Source organism: Meriones unguiculatus, chromosome 20 (assembly GCF_030254825.1).
Source record: "Meriones unguiculatus strain TT.TT164.6M chromosome 20, Bangor_MerUng_6.1, whole genome shotgun sequence".
Taxonomy (NCBI): Eukaryota; Metazoa; Chordata; class Mammalia; order Rodentia; family Muridae; genus Meriones; species Meriones unguiculatus.
Genome location: NC_083367.1, coordinates 22176931 through 22203809, shown reverse-complemented (window position 1 = coordinate 22203809; position 26879 = coordinate 22176931). Strand labels below are relative to the sequence as shown.

Here is a 26879-nt window from a genome sequence, read left to right as displayed (position 1 = left end):
CTCTATCAATGGTCCTTGGTTGGAGTATCAGTCTCAGAAAAGACCCCTGATTTTTTGGTTCTGTTGCTCTCCTTGTGGAGCTTCTATCCTCTCCATGTCTTACTATTTCCCACTTCTTTCATAAGATTCCCTGCACTCTGCCCAAAGTTTGGCTATGAGTCTCAGCATCCGCTTTGATACCCTGGGGTATTTCTATTCTATACAGAAAATTAAAAGTTAATTCCTAGCCAGGTGGCAGTGACACAGGTCTTTAATCCCTGTGCTTGGGAAACAGAGGCAGGTGGATCTCTGAGATTGAGGCCAGCCTGGTCTACAAAGTGAGTTCCAGGTCAGCCAGGGCGTACAGAGACCTTGTCTCAAAAAAAAAGTGATTTTTTTGGCTGAGTATAGTATGACTTCAATCCGTCTCTGCCACAGCGACTTGGAGGTGGGCTAAGAATGAGATACTGGGCGGGAGTGGACGCGCAGGCAGGAAGCATGCGCTGTCTGAGGAGCCTCTTCATGCCCTGCTTTCCTGGGGCAAGTTCTTGTCTGCACTTTCATAGTTTACCACACTAACTTAATTTGCTGCAAGCTCACCTGTCTCCCAAGCTTCTTAAAGGCAACGACTATAATACTAACTAGACGTCTTTGAGAGGCCACAGTAAAGAATACTTTTAAGTTTAGAGTAAACGAAGAGGCATTTTACAAACTTCAAGGTTTATAGACCACTTAAGAAATGCTTACTTTTCTAGCAGTTCCAATTTCCTAGAAGTTGCTCTGAGCAAATAAGGTTAACATAAACCCTCAGCATGCAAACACACTTATACAGAGTCTAAAACAAAGTCTCTGTGTGAATACAGGTGGCCATCACTACAGCTCTGGACAAATAGCTCTGTCCCAAACTAAGCTCTGCAGGGACTACAGGTTTTCATTAAGACTTCTATTCATGTGTGTGCAGTATGCATATGTACGTATGTGTGTGTATAAAAACATATTTTAAGGTTTCTTTCATGTTTTAGTCATGCGGCTGTGTATGTACACACGGGTCTGTCCGCTTCTGACTGCAGGGACCTGTGGAGTCCAGAAGAGGGCACTGGATCCCCGGAGGGAGCTGGGGTGGTTGTGAGCTTCCTGTCTTGTGTGCTGAAAATTGAACTCAGGTTCTTTGCAATAGCAGTACTCACTCTTAAACACAAGGCCATCTCTCCAATCCCCAAGATTCCAATTTTAAACATATATGTACATTGTTTGATTTGGTGTTCCTATATTTCATATCCTAACATATTTGTATAATTACTTATCCATATTTAAACCTATTTAAACATTACACAAATATTACAATCTTATCTAAAATATTTTTATTAATTCCTTAAGAGCAGTATATAATGTATTTTGATCCTGTTCAGCACAACTCCTCCCCCTATCTCCTCCTAGATATACCCTACAATTACAGATTTACAGATAGAAACCAAATGCCTCAACTGCCTGAAGGATTATGAAAACTAAAGCATGAAGAAATTGCTCAAGACTCTATAGTCATTTGCAAGTGAGGCTATAGTTGAACATCCGTTTGCCTGGCTGTTGAGCGAAGGATTTCTTCTAAAAGACTAATTGTTAATGAAAAAAATTAGTGGCCATTTTACAACTGATCACATTTTTATTTTATAACACATGAACTCTCTAGGAAGACTGTGACTTAAAATGACGTTAATCACATCACTGACCAAAACCAAGTCAGGTGGAGCCGTGCTGCCTGTGCCCCATGGCTCAATGGCAATGCCTCTGAGACAGCGTGACTCTGAGCAGGCATTGAAGACACAAAACTCATACTCTACTGCTATGAAACTTTATGGTAAATGGAACGACCCCCATCTAAGTTTCTCAAGTTTGTAAGATTACCTTTATCAGATCCAGTTGTTTCTCTACTGTGAATCTTTATTTTTATCTGTTTCTCTAATAATCACTCTTTCCACTGCAAGAATCTTCCCAGCAATTCTTTCTGCTCTTTTACAGAACATGAAAGTGCTTTTATATTATCTATATCTTATTGGCTGACAGACATACTTCTCAAATTGATTTAAGATAATATAGTAATACAACCAGAAATTCAACTTCTATGCCTTTGAGAGAATTGAAAAGTTTCTTCTCAGAAAAATATGGATCTCAGCATTAAAATGGTAAGAGTTGATGGAGAGGAGAGGTCCCTTATTTCTAGTCGTTAAAAGAAAACCTCTCAAGTCAAGCCAAGTGTTTCCGTGGAGCAGAAAGAACAGCCTGATGTGCACTACACGGTACCCTTTCTATAATAACCAACAGCGATTGTGTTATTGTTATTAATCCTGCTGGACATCGCAGCACTAGAAATTTAAAGCTTCCAAGATGTGAGACAACTTAGTTACTACAGTGATTTGAAAACAGGACTCCAGGTATTTTTAAACTTCGCACATAAGTGTGTTTATAATGTAATTGTCAACTTTATATCATACCTTAATCTTATATTTTCATGTCACCTCAACAAAACCATTTTCATTTTTGAAATAAAAATTAATAAAAGGTACAAGCAAAAATACACATAATATTTCCAGATCCAAGCATTTCCTCTTTAAGGTATATAGTTACATAGAGACTAATAGAACTTCTATAATGATAAATCCCATATACTTTCACAGTGGGAAAGTAATATGATCCTCAAACTTCAAAATAAATTACGTCCATCTAGTCAAGCTAAACGTTTTTGTCATAATTTCTTCATCACAGATAAGTATTTTGTGATTGTTCAGTTCTTATAATTTGGTAGTAGCTATTGTAAAAATAGCTAATAGACAGAAAAGGTCATTTTTCAATACAAAGATTATCATTTCTCATCGATCTTTTAATATCTTTTGAAAACCTTGTCTAAGCACATTTAAAACATTAATCTAAAAATTGCAACTGTACAATTAATTTCAATTCTATGATTAATGTAGATTTTTAAAGTAGACCTTTTGTATTTTCTACTAACTTGCTAACTTGAAGGGCTGTGATATCGTTCAGGCTATAACTTTTTTTATCCATGAGGTCACACTGTTTTGGCTTTATATAAAACTTAAAAACAGTAAAAAATAAAATTATCCATAAGCCATGGCTCCTTTATTCAAATAAACTTAATCAGATTTGATATTATACATGTTTAGAATGTATAGTTTTTGGTTTTAAGTGATCTCTTTAACATAATGTAAGTTCAAGTTAGCTGATGACAACGTCACCAAATCTGAACTTCAGCATCATTTCTATGACTTTAGAAAAAAAGAGATGCTAGGATGGACTTTGTCAGGTGTGCAAACCGACCACTGCATTGCCATGAGTGTTATTTCTGCATAGAAGTAAGTAAATTCATAAAAATAGCACTGAGCACTTAAAAGAACATTCAAAGCAAGAAAGCTGCTCACCGGTCTGAGGGAATCCAAACTGATGTATGATCTCATCAGTGGTCAGCACAGATGGCTGTTTCGCCCTTGGCGTCTTTGTAGGGCCTGGTGGTGGTGAGGTTATTGAGAGATTTTTGTTGACCTGCAACAGAAAAGGCAATCAGAAAGTACCTCAGATTTCATAGATTAGTGGTACAAAAACTGGACGAGAAATATTTGCTCACTACCCAAACCAGGACACGTAACAGGTCAAGGGGAAAGTAGCAATTCAGATGGTTGGTTTTTACAGTTGGAAGACAGGACACATTTTTATTAAGGAAAAATACAAATGGCAATCAAAACAATTTACCTTTTTAACCTACTTACATTTTAACTGATATTATGCAATAATTTAAAATACAGAGGTCTGAAGTTTCAAAGAAAGGTAAATATAAAAGTGACTCCTTGATTGCTTCTCATTAAGAAAGAGTGCCAGTGTTTCCAACCCTCATTTCTCTGGTGTTTTAGTAAACTAGCAGAGAAGTCCTTTTTAGAACACGAAAACCCTTGTGTTACTCATGTACATGGTGATAAATGTAACACCCTACAACATCATGTGCCAGGAGAAAGTTTCCATCGCATAAAAAAATCTTTTTCTTAAATACCAAACACAGAATGACTGTTTAAAAATGATCACTGAGCAAAATTTCTATATAGTCTATAACAAGTAAAACCAAAACTGAAATGCGTAACAAGTGCATTTTCATTAGATTAGTTCACTAAAACAGTTAAAAAGTTTATTAGTAATTTTATCTTAGAAATTAGAATAAATTTCAGGAAAAATTTAGTCTTGTTCATTGTGAACCTTTTTCTTTAAGAATCATAAAATATGATTTTTTAAACAATTTGAGATAGCCTGATTTTAAAAATTCACTGCAAATAAACTTTGAATTAACAAAATAAAAGGACAACATACTCTATATAAATATTAATATATAGAGACTTTTTTATTTTCGTTACTTTGCTTTAAATAATCAAACCACACAGACTTCACTGGGGACTCCACTGTGCTAATGTTTAACTGTGTTCTATTCAGGACAGTTACGCTGTAGCTACATGCATTTTGTTTCTTTAGCTGCATGTTTGTAAAAACAGAAGTTTTTCAAGCAATGACTGTACATCTAAGATGCACTTCTTTTCTTGCAGCGAAGAGCTTAAGCATGTTAGGGGAAAAGTCAATGAAGACCATACAGTAGAACAGCTCTAAAATAGTAAAATTATTATGCTATGTCCTAAAACATAAAAAATAACCTTTTTGTGGGTGTGAGTATGGGAATCAAACCAGGAATTTACACATGCTAGGCAGGTGTCCTACCCCAGAGCTATATTCCCAGCCAAAAAATTCTTCAAAATAATTAGAAGGAGTTAAAACCACATCAGTGTTAACTTATTACCAAACCTGAAAACTTCTCAGGATCCATTATTAAGCTCTGGCCAAAAATAATATACTATAACTATATGCTACGAAAATAACAGAGAAAGCCGTTGAACTTCATTATTCATCTCTAGGTGAGGATCGCAACAAAAGTCCTGTCTGTGCTTTAATAAGAGTGTGCCAATAAAGATGATGTGAAATTATAATATTGTATTTGCATGTTAAGTATCAGGTACTGGGAAATGCAGTGACTAGATTGAATAGTGCAGGTGGTACTGTGCAATGGCAGCACCTTTGTCTGTATTATAAAAAGTCAAACACATCTATCTGCAGAAATAAACGATAAAGAGTGATACTAAGGAAGTACTGCATAAATATTAGATATCAGTACCATCTCTCAGATCATCAGGCAAATCTAATGTAGCTGATGCAATTGAAGTTCTCTTGGCGTTCTCTGCTTTTAGTAAAAATTCTGCATACAAAGAGACACATCTATCACTTAACTAATTAACCTCTTGTTAGAGCCACTAGTCAGTTTTACTTTTGCATTCTTGAAAATTATTTTCAAACACGTTAAACAGCGTCAAGTGTGGTGCAGATGGAGAGGTGTATAATAGGGCTACAATTATATGATTCTATGCTCACATCTATGCCCTGGTGATGGACATAATCTTCCTCTTTAGAGCTCTGTCTGTGCTAAAACAGAAACAAACAGAGAAAGTTACAAGGCGCTTCAGTGCCTCTGCTCAAACAAGAAGACTCAATACTTTAAAAAACACATGAGTATTGTGGGGGGGGGGTGCAATAATTACATGTTTTCCCTAAGCAAATTTTATGGTTCTGATCTTCCTTGACATCTTTTCTGGATACCATTCAAATGTTAATAAAGTGATGAGTAGCAACATTATAGAGCAGGTGATTCAATTTCTAAGATTTGAGATAACTATCAATTATTATTAGTGGGGATATTAGAAGTCAAACGACTTTCAAAGTGATCTGACATACATTTATAATTTAATCTAGAGGAAGAAATTAACAATAACCATTAAATAGAATGAAGCAACGCGTGTTTCTGAAATATATGCTACGGAAAAGGATTGCCTAATAACTTTACAACAACACAAAGGTTGGCCAACGTAGTCTGCCCCACACCAATCTACTTTGTTCACAACACATTTTTCTCCTTGCTTCATACAAAAACCACAGTTTGCCAAAGTCAGTTTAATACTTCCATAATGGAGAAAACTAAAAGCAAAAAATTGGAATGAAATTTATAATAAGGAAAAATAAAACAAAATGACTGAGAACTTCTGCCAAGTTAGTTAAAAAAACAACAACAAAAAACTGTTTCCCTTGCTCTTTCAGGCTGTAAGCATTGTCATGCAAAACTCGCAAGCACTAACGTTTTAGGACTGGGTTAATTTTCTTGATAAAAATCTCACTGCCCAAACACAAACTTGAGCGCAAATGATTAAACAAGCTAATGATTAGTTTCTGTTTTAGCAATTAAAAGGTAAAATCTCTGGGAGAGATGTAACATTCGCTTCCAGACAGTTACAAGTCTATCACTGCAGCCCATTTTAGATCAGATGCTACCTGGACCAGTGCTAGAACTTTATGATGGTTCAGCCTTTGTTGACTCTTCAAAAACTGGTTTAAAATTATAACTGAAAAGACACTGATGATATCTTGTTAAGAGTTCACAAATTCTTGTCTTTCCCAGATAGGTGTCATTTTTTTTTTTCTATATCAGAACATACTTTCCATGTTGCTTTGCAGGATAGTGAGAAATATAAAGAAGTAGTTTATAAAAACAAACAAACAAACAAACCAACCCTAAACATGATCTAAGGACTCAGATGTTTTTTTTTTTATGAAGCCAAGACAGTGAAATGAGAAACAGAAACACCAAAAGCATGTTTTACAGCTGCAAAGTGCCAGCTATCCTTACTCTCTAACCTCTCATACCATTCAATAAATTATGAAAACAATTCAAACACAAAGCAGTCATGGTGAAGCATTTTAAAAATAACTTTTAATCAGGATTGTCTGAGCCTGTCACAGCTACAAAGGACCTGTGGTTCACAGATTACTGCTGTGATTCTCCTACATGAAGATCAAAATTAAAATTAGTCTGGCTCAAACCAACAGTCCAGTAAGGCATTCTGCCGCAATGCTTCTCGGATTTCTCTAAACTTTCCTCTCCTTCCTCTCTTAGCATACTGTCCTGCTTCACAGAGGAACCTTATCTTGAATGGCCTAACTTCCTTACTTCTTAATCTCTGAAAATCTACACTTCTTGAACCTACCCTGTTTTTTGTTTTTTCTTTCAGCACCAGAAGCGATGGTTCTGCTGAAGTCCTCACAGGTGTCAACAAGGCTCCTCCAAATTCTACAAGAGCCTCTCCACATAGATCCGTCTACTTGGTACAAAAACACAACCACCGAAAGCTCTCCCTCTACCTCAGAAACTCCCTCATGCTTCATTCAAAGATAAAGTCTTCGAAAAGCACCACAGAAAGCAATACCTCAGCTTCACAGAATGCTACAACGTGTGACTGAATTCAGCATACTGTTTAGGCCTCTGTTGCTGTATACCACTCTCCACTCACTTTTCCCCTCTTTCTTCCTGCCATTCTTCACATCTACCCATTTTTCAGAATGTTGTTTGCTGGGTACATCCACGTCTTCCTCCTTAGAGAGCCCTCTTGGTAGGAACATCCATGTCATCACTTCCTGTGATATCACTTCCTTTGCTCACTAATTCTGTTTCTTAACTCTATTTGACTCTGTCTCCTGGTCATTAAGAACAGCGATGTCTAGCCTTTCCCTAGGAAGCACAGCCACTCTTTCTCAGTGAACAGCCCAGAATGCCCGCCTCATCCCAGACTGCTCCTGACCTGCACATGGGAACCACCAAGTACCATAGTTGGTCCTTCACCCTAGCCAGCCTTCCACAGATCTTCAGGCCAGTAAGGCTTGATTAGTGCTTTTCTAGTTTCCAAAAGTTAAGAAGAAATTACATTTTAAAAATTATTTTTAAAAGCCTTGCAAATAACTGAAATCAATTCTTGAAATATTCTACTCAACTCAATCTTGCCTTTTTATGCTGATCGTATACAAATGGATACATACAAACATTATTTTTAATTTTTTGAGACAAGTTCTCATAAGTCCATGCCTTGAGTTTGCTATGCAGGTGAGGATGGCTTTGAACCCCTGATCCTTATGCCTCTACATCTCAAGTGTAACATCAAGATCAGCAACCATATATGTAATTTATATATATACATACACACATATACTTACTATATATTAAAAAGCTATATTCTCTGAAATTTCTATCATTTAAATGTTTTTAAAACATGTTTTTGGTAAATAATAGATTTCAAGATAGTTCTGACTAAAGGTAAAATCTCTGGGAGAGATGTAACATTCGCTTCCAGACAGTTACAAGTCTATCACTGCAGCCCATTTTAGATCAGATGCTACCTGGACCAGTGCTAGAACTTTATGATGGTTCAGCCTTTGTTGACTCTTCAAAAACTGGTTTATAGCATTCTCTCTGTGTGTGAGCATGTATGTGTGGTCATGTGTATGTATGAGCATGTGGGTGTGTGCTCACATGTGTGTCTGTATGTATGAGTTCATGTAGGTGAGTAGACATACATGTGCAGTGGCATACATGTAGGATGGAAACCAAAGGGAGACAGTAGGTATCTCCCTCAGTTGAGCTGCAGCTTGTTTTCTGGGCCAGGATTCCTTACTGCACCATGAGCTCCAGCGGCCCCGCCTGCCTCTGCCTCCACAGTGCCCAGAATTTTAAGAGTGCTGTGCATCTTCACTCCTGTCGTCATGCTTCTGTGGCAGGCATTTTACTGAATGAGTCACCTCTCCAGACCTTTTACACTTTTCACCCATATTCTTGTATTAACCACAATCTATGCCCACATCACCCTTAACATGCCCAATCTCATCACATATTTAACCTAAGAACTAAATTACACCTGACTTATTTCTTACTGATACAGACTAAGAGATGATACTATTTTTGAAATGATCTGGTTCCCTGGCTTCATGAAGCTTATACAGAAACATGGAAGGACACATAGGAGTGAAAACAACATTATAAAAACTTATGCTGCTATGATTTACAGGTTAGTAAAAAACAAGGTGCAAAAATTGAAGGGATTGGCAATCTAATGTTAGAAATAGGATTAATTATAAATAAAGGAATGGAATATATATAAATAAATGGAATATAAATAAATGGAAACATATCCAGGTAAAAATTGCTACTGCTATACTTCGATCCAATTCTAAACAAAGAAAAGCACACGGCAATTTGTAAATTATAAATTCATATGAGGAAATTCTAATCCTCATAAATTCTATCACATAGAAATCAATCAGCTGAGAGCCCTTTCGTTTTCCTCCCATCCCCTCCGTGCGCTGACCTAGTCTACCTGCCTAGCAGGAAAGTAAAGCTCTCTTTTCCGAAGGCCAGCTCTTCTGTGAGAACCTATGCTCACATCCCCTCCCACACTTTAAAGAACTTCATTCAAATAATTACTACTTCCATGGTGCATGATCAACGGCTAAATAACCACTGACTGCTTCACAATAGCAAATATATGTGCTTACATGCACATATACATGTAGATATGCTCCAATGTCCAGCGAATGTCTGCCTCCAGTCCTCACCCAGTTAGTCCCCAGTGTGACACGCAGTTTTTAAAGACTGGCACACCACTGTATTCTGGCCTTGTTTGTTCCATTCCGTCTCACTACTAATGTGTTTTGTTCCCATTTAAGGAAAGTAGCCAGAGGCTATTACCTTGCCAAATACAAAGGTCAACTCTATTCTCTCTTTACCAATTTTCTCCACAGTATGTGATAGTTAACCACTCCTCTTTCTGACGTGTTCTTCTGTAAAATCCCCTTGACTAGCCTTCACAGGTACCTCAATAATGCCGTGTCAGCAGGAGCCCTTGTCCGATTTTATTACTATTTTAAACAGGACTCTGCCCTTTTCTCTCCTGCACACAGGACTCCTGTAGCCATTCTCCACTTCAGGTATCCTCGTGCCCCAAACTCTACTTCTCACACCTGTGTCCCCCACCTCAGCATTCTTCATCTCACTAAAACCAGGGGCAGCAGCTGCAGTTTCCGAAAGCCTCTCCTCATTTCTTTAATCACACTGGTATACCCAAAGGCCTATTTCCGAAACATGTGCCTCAACCAACAGACCAAGCCTTGTCTTCAGTCCATTTACATGTGCACTCATGCTGTCCACATGGGTCTACCCTGCATTTCTTCTGTCTAGGAGCAGTGTGCCTGTGTGCTCACCACTATGCTTGCAAAACCCTCGTTTGCTAACATCAACTCTCCCATTCACCTGGATTGTTTCTCTAGAACACCACACTAGCTCCCTGTCATGCTGACGAAAGTCTTTAAAAAGCATCACTACCAGTTAAGCAAAGCAACTTTTTCTGATCCGTTTTTTTTTTAAAGTTTTTTTAAATTGATTACAATTTATTAAAATATTGGTGAAGATAAGGAGAGACTGGAACCCTTACACCTTTCTTGTCAGGTTCTAAACTGGCTTATCCATTTCGGAAATTAGTTTGAGAGTTTCTCAAAAATGTTGAAAATAGTTATCATGGGATCCAAAAAACTGCCCACTGCCACACAAATCCCAGAGAAATAAAAACATAGGTCTACACCAAACCTTGTTTGTGCCACCACATGGTCAAAACAGTATTAGTCTTAAAGCTAAAAGGTGCTGATAAAGTGATGAGCAGGTAGAAAAATGCAACACATACATATTTGGCAGAAAAGTACTGGTGCATAGTGTAACTGGGTTAATCTTGAAACCCTCAAGTATAGAAGCCAGTCTTAACAGGCCACACACTAAAGCTACAGGTGGTGGCTCATGTCTATAATCCAAGCACTTTGGAGACTGGGATAAGAGGATTACAGTGAGTTGGAGGCCAACCTGGGCTACATAGTGAACATCAGGGCAGCCTAGATTATAGAGTAAAATCCTGTATAAAAATATAATGAAAACCCCAACTCCTAAACCCAAAGACAACATATTATATGACTCCATTTAAAGGGAATCTCAAACATGCAAAAATCTACAACAAGTATATTAATGACTACAATGAGTCCATATAAATACATGTTTACAGTTTGGCAAGGGCTGCTAACAGACACTGGGTTTGTGTGTGGGGACTTGCATAATGCGTGAACATAATTAAAACCGTAAACTACACACTTTATCACCCATGGTTTCTGTATTATCGTTTATGATGTATGCAGGGCTGCAGAGCGTACATGTAAAGGCCAGAGCACAGCTTTCTGGAGTCACTTCTTTTCACACGCTCTGTGGATCAAGCTCAGGCTTTTATGGCACGTGCCTTCCTCCACTGAGCCACCTTGCCCACTGTATCTTGTTATGCTTGCTTGGTTGACATCCCTGGGAGGCCTACTCTTCTCTGAAGGGAAATGGAGGAAGAGTGGATCTGGGGGAGTGGGAAGGAGAGTGTGTGCAGGAGGGGTGGAGGGAGGGGAAATGCTGTCAGGATGTATTGTAAGAGACAAGAATAAATTTTCAAAAAGGGTATTATGGTGTGTGAATTATATCTCAATAAAAATATTTAAAAGAGTACAATAAAGGCATCAATGTTAATCTCTCCTAATTTGAATTTCCAAATACATAATTATATTTTGATGAGTATTCATCCTACTGTACAAATGTACAAAGATACAGATGCTACCTGTCATCCTCAGAGGTTTCAGATTAACAGAGGACATACTCCCTAACGACTGTACACAGAATATCTGACCGCGCTGAAATCTAGAGAGCAGAGGAGAGAATGCTATGGCACATGTGTGAGAGAGAGGAGGGAGAGGGAGAAGAGAGAAAAGAGAATGGGAGGAGAGGTCAGAGCTCATCAGAAACCTGCGACCAGCTTTATTTCTGTTACACTTAAGAAGACTTAGCAGCCATGGGGCCATAATCACTGCAACAATCGCTGCTATCAGGAAGTTTCCTGACCATCTGCCGCCAAGTCAGAACACAGCTTGTTCTGTCCCTCCCCATCTTCCTTCCCCTTGTCTGTGTTCAAGATCTGGTGGACTAGTGATAATTAGGTAAAAATGAGATGGGTCCTGAATGATACCGAGCAGCGTAGTGACGGGGGCAGGGTGGTACTTTCTGGCATGCCTCACGGAGAGGAAGATAACGAATGGGCTCTTACTCCATGCTTTTGCCCCGCAGCTGCAGCTGCCTCTTCAACAGAACACTTTCTTTCTCTGTGGGACACTGTGTAGAGAGCTCCTCTAGCCACTCTAATTCTTTCCCTCCATGTGTCGCATTGTTTACTATGTGATGTGTAATTCTGTTCAGTAAATGACAAGATGTTTATTCGGATGAATTTTAAAAGTGGCAGAGGAAGAGGGAAGGATGGCTGGAACTTGCACTCTGACTCTTTGCTTAATGGTGGCATGTAAAGCTGGGCTTGCTTGTAGAAGGAGGATGCCGCCCTGTGCCGGACCTGTGCTAGGACTTGAAACTTCAGAGCTTTGGCACTACTTGATAAGTACTTTTCTTATCAAATTCTGGGGTCCCAGTGTTATAATTTTGGTAAGATGGAAGCTTGTTGGGCAGCCGCTGTAGAAGCTGTGAGCTCTACAGTGGGGCAGTCTACAGTTTCTTGGTGTATCACAACAGAAACTTAATTTTAAAGTTGTCTTTCTGGTAATGAAAGCTACTTACTTTTGCAGCACAGGATCGTATCACCTCCTGAAAGAAATACAATACAATGAAGAAGTACTCATCATTTTATTTAAATAAAGCGTTGACTCTTTTTAAAACATTCAGATGTCAATATTCTAATAACAAAAACCAGCATTTAAGAGTTTCTTTACCACCTTGTAATGTCATTCTGTATTGTTTCCAATGAGCTACAAATAGTATAAATTCAAGATACTTAATGACATTTAATAGTAAGACTAACTTGCCAATGCCAAAGGCACTGACCAACACTTGTGAAGGCACAGTTTTGGTGTCTCAGGGAAGATTTGTCTCCTTAATAAGCCTGGCATAAATGTCAAAATCCTGTCCTACATCAGAAATAGGCCTAAAAGATAAACTCTGAATTACCTAGAGAATATAGTTATTACTGTGAATGGTATCTATGTCTATAATTTCCACATTAGCAATTTTATCTAGTAAAAATCTCATAAATAACACAGATGATTAAGAATGTGACAAGCAATTTTAAAAAGCAGAAAAGGGGCTGCTTATAAATCATAGGATAAGGCCATAATTATCATTTTTTGATAAGAAAATAGTAGAAGTCAATGAGTAATGGATAAGTTGAAAATCTGCTACTATGGAAACAATAAAAACATTCAACTTCAGTTAGAATTAACCAGCATTTATCATCAACCTAGTACACTGAAAAAACAATAACCAATCTCAAGTCTAGAACAAAAAAATGAACAAGCAAACATGTAAAAGAGTACTGGATTTTTCTTCCAAAAATGTAAAAACAGACGCTATGTTTCAAGGATAGAGTAGTTCAGTTTCTAAAGGGAGAGTTGGGAATCCCGCTTCCTGGCCTGAACTGCAAGTCCAGCCCTTACAGTCTGTTGAGTTCCATCACTAGTCTATAGGCTTCAAGTTCTTCTCTGGAAAGCGAGGGTACTGATACTCTGTACCATCCTAAAGTATTACTGAAGGATTAACTATGACAGCATGAGAGGTACTTAGAAAAGTACCAGAAATACAGTAGAACAAGAATTACTAACAATGGGACATACTACTTATCAGTAATCTGTATAGGATGAATTGTTCATGCAATAAAAAAAAAGTAGCTCTTCTCGAAATGGACATAAATAATATTTAAAGCCATTCTGTTCTCACTTCTGCGGTTCCAGTTGGCAAACACCCCTGCAACCACTAAGCTGGGCTACTGTGGGAGTCAGGGCAGTCTTGAGGGGTCTAGGGACAGCTAGGTCTGCCGCCATCAGAAGGCATTTTCTTGTAGGTTCAGACTGACAGATCAACTGCTTGTTGGACTGGTAGGTCCTAAAAGGTCCCCAGGATTCTGAGCATCTGTGTACTTGTTCAAGGTAGTCATGAGGGCAAATCTCTGAATCTAAAAATTCAGTGAGTTATGTCTCTAGGAGATTTCACTTCGGCTGTGGAATGCTTTTTAGAAATTCTGTGAGACTGGGAGTCAGGTCTGCAAACTACGAAACAGTGGTTTATATTATGACTGGATGCCAATGCTCTAAGGATCAGATTATTATCTACTTTTATGTCCTTTCCTAAAGTATAAACACTAAGTGCCTGCTGAGAGGACTCTATTATGTAAATTAATATATATAAACCATCACTTAGACTTGAGTTTTATTAGAAACTATTCCTCGTGTAGTAACAAAGGCTATGCTGAGTAATTGACTTTCTATAACTAGAGGTACCTTTAAAGAAAATGGCATTTGGAATCTACTACAATATAATTATAAGAAACAAGAAAAAAGACACTGTGACAAAAGGTAGGAAATCCTACCAACCTAATGAGTATAAAATACCGGAAGAATAAAGCTGCCAATGTAGGAATGGCATGGCATTTTTGTTCCATTCCTATATACATTACTTTATATTCAAACTGGCAGAAAATGAGTCATATGTAATGTGGAAAAAGTTTAGTAAAATCTTGTTACATGGGAACAATAATGTGCTTTTTGTTTTGTTTTGAAACCACAGACACTGGACAAAAATGTATTTCCAGAGGCAGTTCTTATATCAACATATGCAGTCTCTAATTTAAAATGAAAATATGTGCTGAAAGTTGAGGAACTAAGGAGATACAAACTCTCTTTTGCAAAAATTATTGATTTATTTCTCCTATCTTTGATTTAATTTCTTAAAAATACCTTTTGACATTTTTTACATTTCTTTTTCTTTTTTAATTGATCTGAATACATAATATAGTATCAGAAAACGTGCTATAAGAGTTAGGTACAGGGCTAGAGAGATGGCTCAGAGGTTCAGAGCACTGCTTGCTCTTTCAGAGGTCCTGAGTTCAATTCCCAGCAACCACATGGTGGCTCACAACCATCTATAATGAAATCTGGTGTCCTCTTCCAGCGCTCAGCTGTACATGCTGGCAGGACACTGTATACATAAAAAAAGAGCTAGGTACTTCAGGATGCCAAGTCTCAGTGTGAATCTGGGAGCATGGAGGAGAGTGTCAGCATGTGTATGTGTGTGTGTGTGTGAGCGCATGCTGAGTTGTGTGTCCATAGGAAACCTTGCCATACGTAACGTTAGGCATGGAGCCTTTATCTTTTCTACTGGAGATTTTTCTTCTCTAAATTTTGAAAAGCAGCGTATCTATTACAATTGCTTTTAAAATATGGAACACATCTGATTGACTATCTTAAAAACACTAAAATATAAGAACTAAATCACTGAAACAAACATAATTTACAGTAATATATTAATTTTAACTGACTAACATTAAAAAACCCACACCATTACTCTAGTTTCCAACTGAATCTCAGCCCAGTAAAGAGTGCACTCTGTGCCCTGGTGCCTTGTGCAGAAGGGGGTGGGGGAATGGGCAGGACTAGGCTTGCAGAGACAGCCCTTTCAAGTCTGGTTTATAGTGGTCAAGGTTTGCACCAAGGGAGGAGAGGGCGACACATATCACTAGCCAGGCTCAGTGAAAACTGATGAGGAAACTGTAGTGTATGAACTGGCTGCAGAGCCCCATTTGCCAAGGAGCCCCAGGACCATGGTCAAAGAGGACACATATTCTTAAGAATGTTAAGCTTCTGAACCTGTCCTAATACTTCTTTTTTAGGAAAGTGAGCCTAGCAGTCTATACTGACAGCACAGTGCGTGAACAAAGCTGTCTCTCCTAATACTACAGTTCTTTTTTCTCTTCCGATGCATCTTAGTTTTTTGAACTTGCATCATGTTCTTTATCAACAGTGACAGTTACCATAACTGTACTATACTACACTTAGACACCCTATGAAAATCCACAGTTAGGACCTCACTGAGTCTTGACAATTCAGTACGATGAGGAACGCCAGAACCCTCACTTAGAAGAGAGGAAAATTAAGCTTCCTTACTGTGCTCAAGAATCAGGCACAGCTTAGAGCCTGTCCACCTATGCCACGGCCTAAGACACTGGCTCTTGAGCTGCTGACAATGCTGCCTCACTGTAGTGCTTTCCCAAGCATGCTGCTGAAATTAGTTCTATCTTACCTCACTAAGTGGGTATTTTAAGTATAAACTTTCCCTTTTACATTTGCAATGCAGAGTTTTAAGATTTGTCTGTGAATTTTTTAATTTTTATCTTAACAAGGGAGTCTTTTTATTTCTTTTTAAATAATTCTCAGACTACCTTTTGACTTCACTAATAAAAGTTCGGATTTGTTCTATTTGCTAGAACACAATTTAAATCAGTTAATGATATATTTTGCCTGTATTGCTCTCTTCTTGTTAATGCATACAACTGTGTGTGTGTGTGTGTGTGTGTGTGTGTGTGTGTGTGGCATCCATACATTTGTAGGCAGATGTGTACACCCCTGTGTGTCCATCTGGAGGTCAGAGGTCAATGGCAGATTTCTGCCTCTACTGCTCTCCACCTTATTTATTGAGACAGGGTCTTCACTGAAGCTGAGTGCACGGATTACGGCCAGCTGGTCAGTGATCTCCAGTGAGTCGGTGGTCTCCACTTACTCAGCACTGGGATGCAGAGACACTCCAGCACGCCAGCTTTAAGGTGGGCGTTGAGGAACTGAACTCATGTCCTCATGCTTGTGCAGGAAGCACTTGATCCACTGTTGTGAATCCACAATTCACATCTACTTAATGTCTCTCTTGCTTTAAATGGGATTACCCTTTCTCCATGAATGCCAAGCCATTTCCACACTCTGACTGCAGTTGACCAGCAGGTTCTGTGGAGCTCCATGTCTGAGTTTCATTTAGAACACCAACAGAGCTAGTAGCGAGTAGTGGGTGGGGCAGGGCAGGGGGTGGAGGTGGGGATCTTTCGAGGAAAGGGAACCAGAATATAGCGTTACAAAGGGATAAAGTAGAAATCAGAAAAAGGGGGTTAAGTGGGGTGGGAAATGGGAGGTCAAGATGGAGAGGCAACATGGGAAGGGATAGCTAACACTTTGGCCTTTTAAGAAGCCATAAGGAAGCCCACTATTGCAGAGATGTCCCAAAATATGTACTTGTAGATCATGGAATTTACATGAAGACATAACCTTCCAAATAAAACCTCCCACGAATGAATTACATTTTTAGGGTCATGACCCAAACTTCTTTTTATGGTTGAACTGTACTGGAGTTGGGTGTCCTTCTGTCTAGTTTTTACCTAAGTGCAATTTACCCTGACATACCTAACATTGTTGACCATTCTTTCTTCCCATTAAAGTCTCTATAAGTTTGGGAATTACTTTTTTCTGCTTCTCTCTTTAATGACTTCTTGGTCTGTTTTTTTGTTTGTTTGTTTTTGGAGGCAGGATTTCTCTGTGTAGCCTTAGCTGTCTGGTCTCGCTTTGTAGACCAGGCTGGCCTCAAACTGAGACTTCCTGGTCTTATATAATAGTTTACATACAAATTATATCACATCATTTAACACAAGCAGCTTAACAGTTACACACAGCAAAAAGGTTACATAGCTTTTCAAGTAGAAATTCTTTAAAAATAGTAATAGATTTTGTACAATATTTATACTTGCAAAATCTATGAAACCTGTGTTTGAACATAAATAGTTGTTTTGTTTATAAAACAAGGACACCAGCCACTGTACTGTCAATGTTGCATAACTGCTAAAGTAAGAGTCAAGTCAGCACTTCATAGGTGTACTATTAAGACTGCCTCACATTTTGCAGTTCATATGTGTATGTGTGGATACATATGTACACATATTATGGTTTACTATTTGTGCTCTCTGGGATATCTTAAGTGTACTTAACCAACTAGTTACTGAGGTGGCTCAGTTCTATTTGTTCCAAGTATTACAAGCTACAGCTGGCAAACGCTTTCTGCAAAGGAAGCATGCAAGTGCAGAGGTGCTGCCATAGGCAGACGCCATTAATACATTATCAATACATGGTGGCAACAGTGCAACACCAATCAGAGAACAGTAAGATAAAGAGTCAGGCAAAATGTCAAAATGGGGAAACTGAGCAAAAATTCAGGGTACTGATTTATCCTTTAAAACGGAATACAGAAAAGAATAAACAGAAACAAAATTATCATATTTATAATTATAATATACATTATAATAATATAACAGAGTCTCTATAGAAGGGAAATTTAGGAATTCAAATGTCCTCTAGGTGAGCCGCCTATATTAAATTGTGAAAATCAGCTAGGACATACTATGCTAACCCTGATCAGAACTGCCTTCAAGAAGCTACCGTGCAGACAAGACAGCAAAATGCCAGTGTGTGATATTCTTACGTGCTAGGGACTGAAGCAGACGAGCTGTTCTCACCACAGTGCTCTGACCAGCACTGGGAAACCTGTCAGAAATGACCCATGCACTAAGCCAGGCATGGGATCAAAAACCACAGGAATGGAGCCCGGCACACAGCGCTCTGTCAGGCCAGATGACTCCAGTGCACTGGAGCTCAGGAGACACTCAGAGTTGTCCTTTCACAGACTTCTGTTCCTCTAAGAAGCCCGTGGAAGAGCTGGCAGTGAGCACTGGACTCCAGGTGAGGGTCTAGCCCTGCTAATAGGCCTCCCCTCAGTGATCTTACCATGCAGGGCTGCCAGGGGCATGGCTTCTCTTCTCTTCCTAGGAGAGTAAATCACAGGTGCTAGGTATGCTTTCTTGTTCAGAAGCCTTAGATCTTGACTGGTGTTTAAGGAAGTGTAGACCTATAGCATGATGAGTTAGCCAAGGTGTTGTTGGCATGCTATGTCAACTAGTAGAACTAGTAGAAAGGACTACAAATGCCTAAGGAAACCGTGTTTAAGGAATTAACTAACTTCTTTAGGTTGAGCCTCATTGTATAACAATGGAAATGGCTTTACATTTTCAACTACAAAAAAATTTACGTAACTAAAATGAACATACCGTGACAGTTTCGAGTCTCTGTTTCACAAGTTGAATCTTTCTGGATGAATTATTTTCAGTGTTGACAAACTCATCAATCTGAAAAGAGCCTTGGTACGGCAGTTTGGGACAGGTGCACAAAGCATCCTGGCTCTGATGTATTCCAGGTAATGGGAGTGTCCCATTATAGCGTTTGAACATCTCAGCCTCTTGCTGGGCTACTAAAAAATAAAAAAACAAATCTAAAATTAGTACATATAATCACAGCAAAAAAAAAAAAAATCAAAGATTTAAGCCATGAAATGATGATATTTAACAAATGGTCAGAAACTAAACAGTACATTTTAATTGCTAATGAGCAAGAAGGCATCATGACTGGGAAGATGAAAAATTACAGGAAATAAAAAGAATCAAGGAAAATTGATAATTTTACAATTTCATGTCAAGCATTTTTATAATTGAGCTTTAAAGGAAATGTAAATTGAGATATAAGTCTAATACAAATTTATATTCATATATTTCAAATGCCTCCTAAAGATACAAAAATGACAAAGATTCAGAAATCCATGCACCTAAACCTGGTTTAAAATTTCTATCTCCTTCAATTTTATGCATACATCTATTCCATGCAAAATACCAAAGTGTAAGTAGCGTAACTAAAATTTTTCTCAGTTTAAACACAAATTTCTATAACATGACTACCATTTTAAATGTTTATAATACCTAAGAATCATAATTTTAAAATACTTGTTCTCCTGTCACAAGATGCTTACAATGTTTTGTCTTTCCATGTTGTAGATGCTGCATGAAAAAGTACTTTCCATGGCTGTCTTTGTTTAATGGAATCTTTGCTTTGGATTAAATCCTGACAAGACAGAGGCTTAAGTGGTGGTGTTTGTTGACAGTGGTGGTGATCAGTTTAGAGAGCAGCATCTCCACCATCCTTTATTATTCAAAAGATGGTCAAGGACTCCACAAGAAGACCCACAGAGACTTAATCACCAACCAAAGAGCATGCATGCATGGACTGGTCCTAGACACCCTAACATATTTAGCGGATGTGCAGCTTGGTCATCATGTGGGCCCCCTAACAAGGAGAGTAGGGGCTGTCTCTGACTCTACTGCCTGCCCTTGGATACCTTTCACACAGCTGGGCTGCTTTGTCAGGCCTCAGGGGAAAAAGATGCACTTAGTGCTGCTGTGACTTTAGGTGCCAGGGTGGATTGATACCCCTTAGGGGCCTCCCTTTCTCTGAGAAGTGGAGGGCATAGGGTAGGGGTGGGGGAGAGTGGGGCATGAGGATGCAACTGGAGGGAGAGGAAGGTGGGGCTGGGATCAGGTTGTAAAGTAATTAAATAAATAATTTTTAAAAAGATGTGCATTCCCTCACTTGACAAGAAAAATGAATCTGAAAAAAAATACCCAAAAGGAGATAAATACATAGTTATTATTTAAAAAAATATTTCTTAATTATACAATATTGAAATGGAGGGCTTTCTAAAAATGACACAAAAGGAAATGAAAACACAGAATCAATGGACAAGCCATCATATTCCGTGTACTCTTAAAGTTACAAACAGAAACATGAGGTGGTTGTGTGTTATGTGTGTAAATGTTTCAGAAAAAAACATTTATTAAATTTCATAGACTATCCATTATAGGGTTATGTCAGAACAGGTCAAGAATTATTAATTATTTTTATAAAAAACAGGATTGACTTTGTTTCATGAACATTTAAATACTTATTAAAAACAGATGAAGCCCTAAAATAATGTAAATTAAAAAGTAAATGACAGGCAATGAGTTTTCATATTTCTGGATAAAAATGTAAAAAAAGGAACCAGATTTATTTTCTTGGTCGAAATCACTAGATAATGAACAAAATGTATAAAAGGAATAAAAAGGAACTGATCTCTTGGCAAGATATTTTTCTATGTAATGCTAAGACAGAAAGGAGAGGAAGATGAGGCAAATTTAAAGAATAAAATTTAAGGAGGCATTTACTCCAGAGAACTAGGCCTGTATCTCTATAAAAATAAAAACAAACAAACAAGCAAGAAAAAATACCTAGTAAGCCACCAGAAGTAGGACCTGACTTCAGTTAGGTTCCAGCACACGAACGGCACATACAAAAGTCACCTGGACGGCTATACAGTTAGCCATTTGCACAACGGTGAGCGGATCAATGGAACAGAGAAACCAGCACGTATACAGACGAGGGAAGGCAACCATAAAGAGCAAACGTCATCAAATGGTGCCAGGACAGATGAACATGCAAATGACCTTTGATCCATGCTTCACACCATGTACTAAAATTAAAATGAGGTAACATGCAAATATAAAGCACAGAGCTATGAAAGTTCTAGAATGAAACACAGAACAACAGTTCTGGGAGATTGGAGTAAGTAAAATTTTCTTAGATACAAAACTAAGATCCATGAAAGAGCAAACTGATAATCTGTACTTGAAAATTTAAAACTCCTGTTCTCCAAAGTGTGAATGTAATCAGGAGGAGGACAGACACTGGGAGGAGTGTGTGTAAATCATACACCCGAGAGCATCCATCATAGGGCTCTCACATTAAGACTAAGAAAAGAAGTCAACTAAAAAAAGCAAACAACCCAGCTTAACCAAGGACCATACACAGAAGAGACCTGGAATCCCTGCTCAGATGCAGCCCATAGGCAGTTCAGTCTCCATGTGGGTTCCCAAGTAAGGGGTGCAGGGGCTGGATCTGACATGAACTCGGTTGTCTGCTCTTTGATCACTTGCTCCTGGTGCAGGCCACAAAGAAAGAGGATCCAGGCAGTCCTGATGAGACTTGATAAGCTAGGGTCAGATGGCAGAGGAAGAGAACTCCCCCTTTTAGTGGACTAGGGGAAGGCAGGGGGGTGAGAGGGGAGAGGGCAGGACTGGGAGGAGTTGAGGGAGGGCACTACAATTGGGATATAAAATGAATAAATGGTAAAAAAAAAATTAAAAAAATCTGTGTTCCTACTTCTTTATTTAAGGGGTCAGGGAGAAGGAAAAAACAAAATCAAAAAACAAAACAAAAGAAAACATGGTTAGAATGTAAACAGACAGTGCAGATGCTCCAAAGATGGCACTCAGCGCCTGGGAAAGCACTGGGCATCCCCAGTCAGGCAGGGATGTGCAAAGCAGGACCAGGGCAAAGCGGCAAGTCTGTCTGTTAGAACGGCTAAAAGAGAAAGTCTTGCCATGTCAGCCCTGCCAAGGATCTGAAGAGGCTGGGGCACTTGAAAGGTAAATGTGAGGTAGTCTCTGTACAGTGCAGACCAGCTTCAAACTCATCACGTTCCTGCCTCAGTGTCCCAAGAAGCAAGATCACACGTGTACACACTTGTACACTACCATGCTCAACTTGGCTTAGGAAAGTACACCTGCAATATGACCCTGACCTTTTACATAAGGGAAGGGACAACATTTTCCCAAATAAACACTGGCACTTGAAGACTCAGCAGCTCTATTTGTAAAGCTACATAGCCATCAGTAGACAACAGATACACAAATTGTGGTAAATCTTTAGGATGAAGCAATAGCAGCCATGGAAGGCACTATTGATACACGCTAAAACATAAATGAACTCCAAATAATTAAGAATTTAAAAAGCCAGACATAAAAGAATTCAGGGTCTATATAATAGCTTTTATTACAGACAATTCTGGAACACAGAAACTAATTCACAGTGCTTTCGAAGAGTGACAAAGGGAGAGAACAATTAACATGGGGCATAAAGTGACTGAAGAATGATGGGTATATTCACTGTTTTGATTTGAAGTGATGGTCTTGCAAGTATGTAAATTATCAAAGCATATCTTAAAATTTGTACAGTTTATTGTATGCAAACGATCCCAATAAAGCTGTATATATACAAAGCAAATTACAAAACAATGTTGAAATTGGCCAACTGCTCTGCACAAGCAGGCCAGACCCACAAATTCCATTTTAGATGGTTAATTCAGGAGGGAGCCAAAGAGCAACTATAAAAAATCCACAAAAGAAGAACTATGTAGCCAACAGCTAATGAGGAAGAAACAGTAGCAAAAGTGCAAAACACAGTAGAAAAACAACTGAAGAAAAGTGCTCTTCACGCTAGCACTGGGAAGGTCTGCCTTTGGGTAGGTTTCAGGGCTCAGAGGTTAAGAGAACAATATGGAGACTCATGATCCCTGCTGCCTCTGCTGTGGAAAGTGTTCTGCGACCTTTCGCTGTGTGCCTGCTGCAGACAGAGCAGCACTAAGAACAGTCTGGCATCTACTTGCAGACTCTCTGAGACCTGTGTCTGCCAAGCACATGCCTCTGTAATCTGAGTGAGTGAGCGGTCACAAGAATGGCTGGAAGCACACACACTGGCATCAGGAATGAGTCAACAGGATTTAACTACATTTTCTCTTACACTTTCCTATACTAAATATGTGTTGCTTTTTCTCTTTTAAAGAAGAATTTTTAACTGGTAAAAAACAGAAAAAGGCACTGATTAAATACATCTTTAAGCTTTTCAAAGTATTAAGATATATTTCACAATGTGTTAGAATATTCCAAATGGTGTAAAACAACAAAACCCCATTTATTTATTTATTTATTCCTGTGCTGCCCTTTTAACATTTTATATAAAAACTTGGATTTCAAGCAGCCAGCTCAATACCCTACTACACTGTTAGCACCTCTAGACCTCTGCAGACCACCTTCACCAGCAGTTTGCACACATATTCATGAAGTGTGCCATCTCAGAGACCAGAAACAGAGACTGTAAGTTCTCAGTCCCCACCACACACACATGCATGTATGTGCACGACACACACACACATACACACACACACACACACACACACACCTTAGAAGGTCTGCCTAAGGCACACCTATTTCTTACTGTAATAGTTGGTGATGGATGACTTTTGGGTTATCTTTCAAGCTCTACACTTGTATCCATCTAGAGGTTTCCAAGTTACTTCCAGGCTCTAGCTCTAGATATCATGTTTCTACACTTTTCTTCTCTGTGTTAATTTAATTTTAATGTGTAAAAGTTAGCTCTGACCTAACCTACGTTTAAAGCTCACAATTTTAATATTCTCATCCTCACTGTTTCATGTCTTTTTGAGAAATCATCACATGTGTGTATAATAGCAGGCTTGGGGAACACAGAGACTCCTTTTGGGGTTTGAACTTCCTGGAGGTGAGCCAATTCCTGCAGGAAGCTAAGTGTCAGAGCAGAGGAATGGACAAAGTGTCAGGAGCACACAGGTGGCAACTGGATCTGCTTAAAAGAATTGTCACAGGCACCAAAATGCTCTGAAGCTCATCCCCACAGCTGTCTGCAGACCCACTGCAGGAAGTGCTGTTCCCTTCCTGGTGCCTTCCTGTCCCACACTACACTGTTCGGCTGAAAGTGTGTGACACGTGCATTTCTACAGAAAAACCGAAACATTTCCTACTGCAGCCTGGTTCAAGAACTGTTAATACCTAGGTTTCACGCCTTGCTTATAGTTTCATTTTATCTTTCAACAAACTATGGAAGTAAAATAGAACATGTATTATTTTTATTTCACAGCTTAAAAAAGAGGATGCATACATTAATTGAAATTATTTACTGAGGGGTAAATAATTTCCCCACTGAGGGGTGGGCAGAAAGTGTTGCAGGATATGTGACCACACTGTGTACCCCAAGATTGTGTTATTGACTGGAAAAGCCTGTTTCTACTTGTGGTATGGCTCAGCCCTAGCACACACCTTTAATCCAAGAACTTTTTACCTGAATATAAAAAACAGGATTAAATAACGACAACCATAGGTCAAGAGGTGGAACAAGCAACCAGTTGACAGGAAGTGAACATAGGAAAAAAAAACCACGGAGAGTAAGAGGATGCACAGGAAGTGGAAGGGAGGGACATTTAGTTTGAGGTTTTTTATTTTCCTTTTTTGAGACTGTGTGGGAGAAGAAGAGATTCCTTCTCAAGTATCTGGGACATTGGCTGAGGAGGAAGGTCAGCTGGGTACTTAGAACTGCCTATCTGAGTAGCAGGTTTCGCCTCATTGTCTGGCTCCCAGGTCCTTATTGGTGAAATCGAATGACTGAGATTTGTTAGAAACAACAGAGTGACAGCCGGAGAGGCCTGGTCTCCGCACTGCTGTCTGCTCTGGGTCACATCACTGCTTCTGCTGAACTTTATAAAGCACCATTTCAGCACAGAAAAGGCCCAAGGGAGGACTGACAGTTCTTGTTTACATTCAAGGCTATCACGTAGATGAAATTTTTTCATATATCCTTAGTCTCTGAATGGTCTGGGCTTTAATAGTCAAGAATCCATTTTATAAGGAATAATAAATACTCCAGAACAAAAGCAGTCTCATCAGGCCTTCAAATATGGCAGCTTTAATTTTTAATTCCTTATACTAGGATAAAGACTCAGTATTTAAAACCCCGCCCTATAATCAGTACTACCTGTTATAGTATAAATTCCGGATAACATGAGAATTGTAATATCCGAGTGTGACTTTGAATCACACGTGGAAAGCATTAACTGACACATAAGCTGTGGATGTTAAATTTATATCACTCAAGTATCCTCTTACTGGGAAGACATCAGTCGGACAGCCTAGAACCAAATGACACATTTTACCAAAGACATGACCTTACTTTACTCTTCCAGTGCTACAGCGTCATAATCTTCAAAGTGGTGACGATCATGGGCTCTTATCAAGCATTCGGAAGTGGTGCATAAGAAAGTGCTATGATTGCCACTGTTTTCATTATGCAAATATACCGATAATGCCTTTTTAAATTCTTATAAAATTTAAGGAACAGTTCTATGGTGAAAAAAATTTAATTCTTAATGTAAACATTACTGCACAAGAACTATGTTAAACAAAGTACTTTATAAACACTAAAGGCAATTAGCTACTTGAGGGATGGGGTCTCTTCTAGCACAGGCTAGCCTTGGAAGCTCTGTGTACCTGAGGATGACCTAGAAGTCATGACCCTCCTCTCTCAGCCTGCAAGTATTAGAATCTCAGGCATGTGCCACGCTCAGCTACACCAGAATCTATGAATTTAAAGGTGCATACTTTCTTGAACTATGGGAGAGCATGCCACACTGTGAAAATAAAGATCCCAAGGTGACAATGCAGAGCACTGATTCCTCTCTGACCTCTTTTAGAGCACTGAATTCTACTTCTAAAATCCTACCAAGTGTAGCAGCGGCCTTTTAGTCTGACTGAAGTTTGTCCAGTATTTTACTCAACTATGTGAAAAGCATACACGATTGGCAGTGAGCAGGTAGGCAGAGCCTGACCCCGGGTTCCCAGCTCAGGTGCAGCTGAGGTGCATGGAAAGGCCTGCACAGCCACAGAAAGGCCAGAACTAATCCTCCTTCCGAGGCGACACTGCCACCTAGTTGAGAGCTCTGTCACTGCCAGGGTTAGCAACAGTTCCAGAGCTCAGCTTACAGACCCTTCTTAACCTACTATTGGCTGTGTATGTCGCTGCTCACGCTAGGTGCTGGTAATATACAAATGAACAAGCCTACACCTTCGCTTCCTACAAGGTATAAAAACATCACAGAAATTACATATTCCATAGAGAAGCTGATATTTATATAGAAAAGTTTTGTTATTTAAAAGCTAATATACCAGGTCATTTGCTAATAAGTAAATTTAGTAGGCAAGTAAGAGTATAAATTTTGGCCAGGAGGTAGTGACACATGCCTTTAATCCTAGCACTCAGGAGGCTGAGGCAAGCAGATGTCTGAGTTTCAGGCCAGTGTGATCTACAGAGCAAGTTCCAAACTAGCAAGTTTTCAGGCTACACAGAAAAACCCTGTCTCCCCAAAAAGAGTATAGACTCAAGGCCATTCAATGACTCAACACCTAGATCCTGTAAAATTGTGGAAAAAAAAAACTGTGAAAATTCAAACATATATATATATATATATATATATATATATATAAACA

General features: G+C 38.9%; 1 protein-coding gene across 2 annotated transcripts in view; it reads right to left on the bottom strand.

Annotated features, from left to right (window-relative positions):
* Ahi1 (Abelson helper integration site 1) overlaps positions 1–26879 on the bottom strand; it is a 149533-nt gene that overhangs the window by 79074 nt on the left and 43580 nt on the right. The window contains exons 16-19 of one of the 2 annotated variants that reach the window (XM_060373693.1): positions 18933–19132; positions 12587–12613; positions 5449–5499; positions 3411–3531 (exon numbers count right to left, since the gene is read on the bottom strand). In XM_060373693.1, coding sequence (XP_060229676.1) covers positions 3411–3531; positions 5449–5499; positions 12587–12613; positions 18933–19132 — 399 coding nt within the window. The remainder of the gene's footprint in view (positions 1–3410; positions 3532–5448; positions 5500–12586; positions 12614–18932; positions 19133–26879) is intronic. The other variant, XM_060373694.1, reaches the window with a different exon arrangement.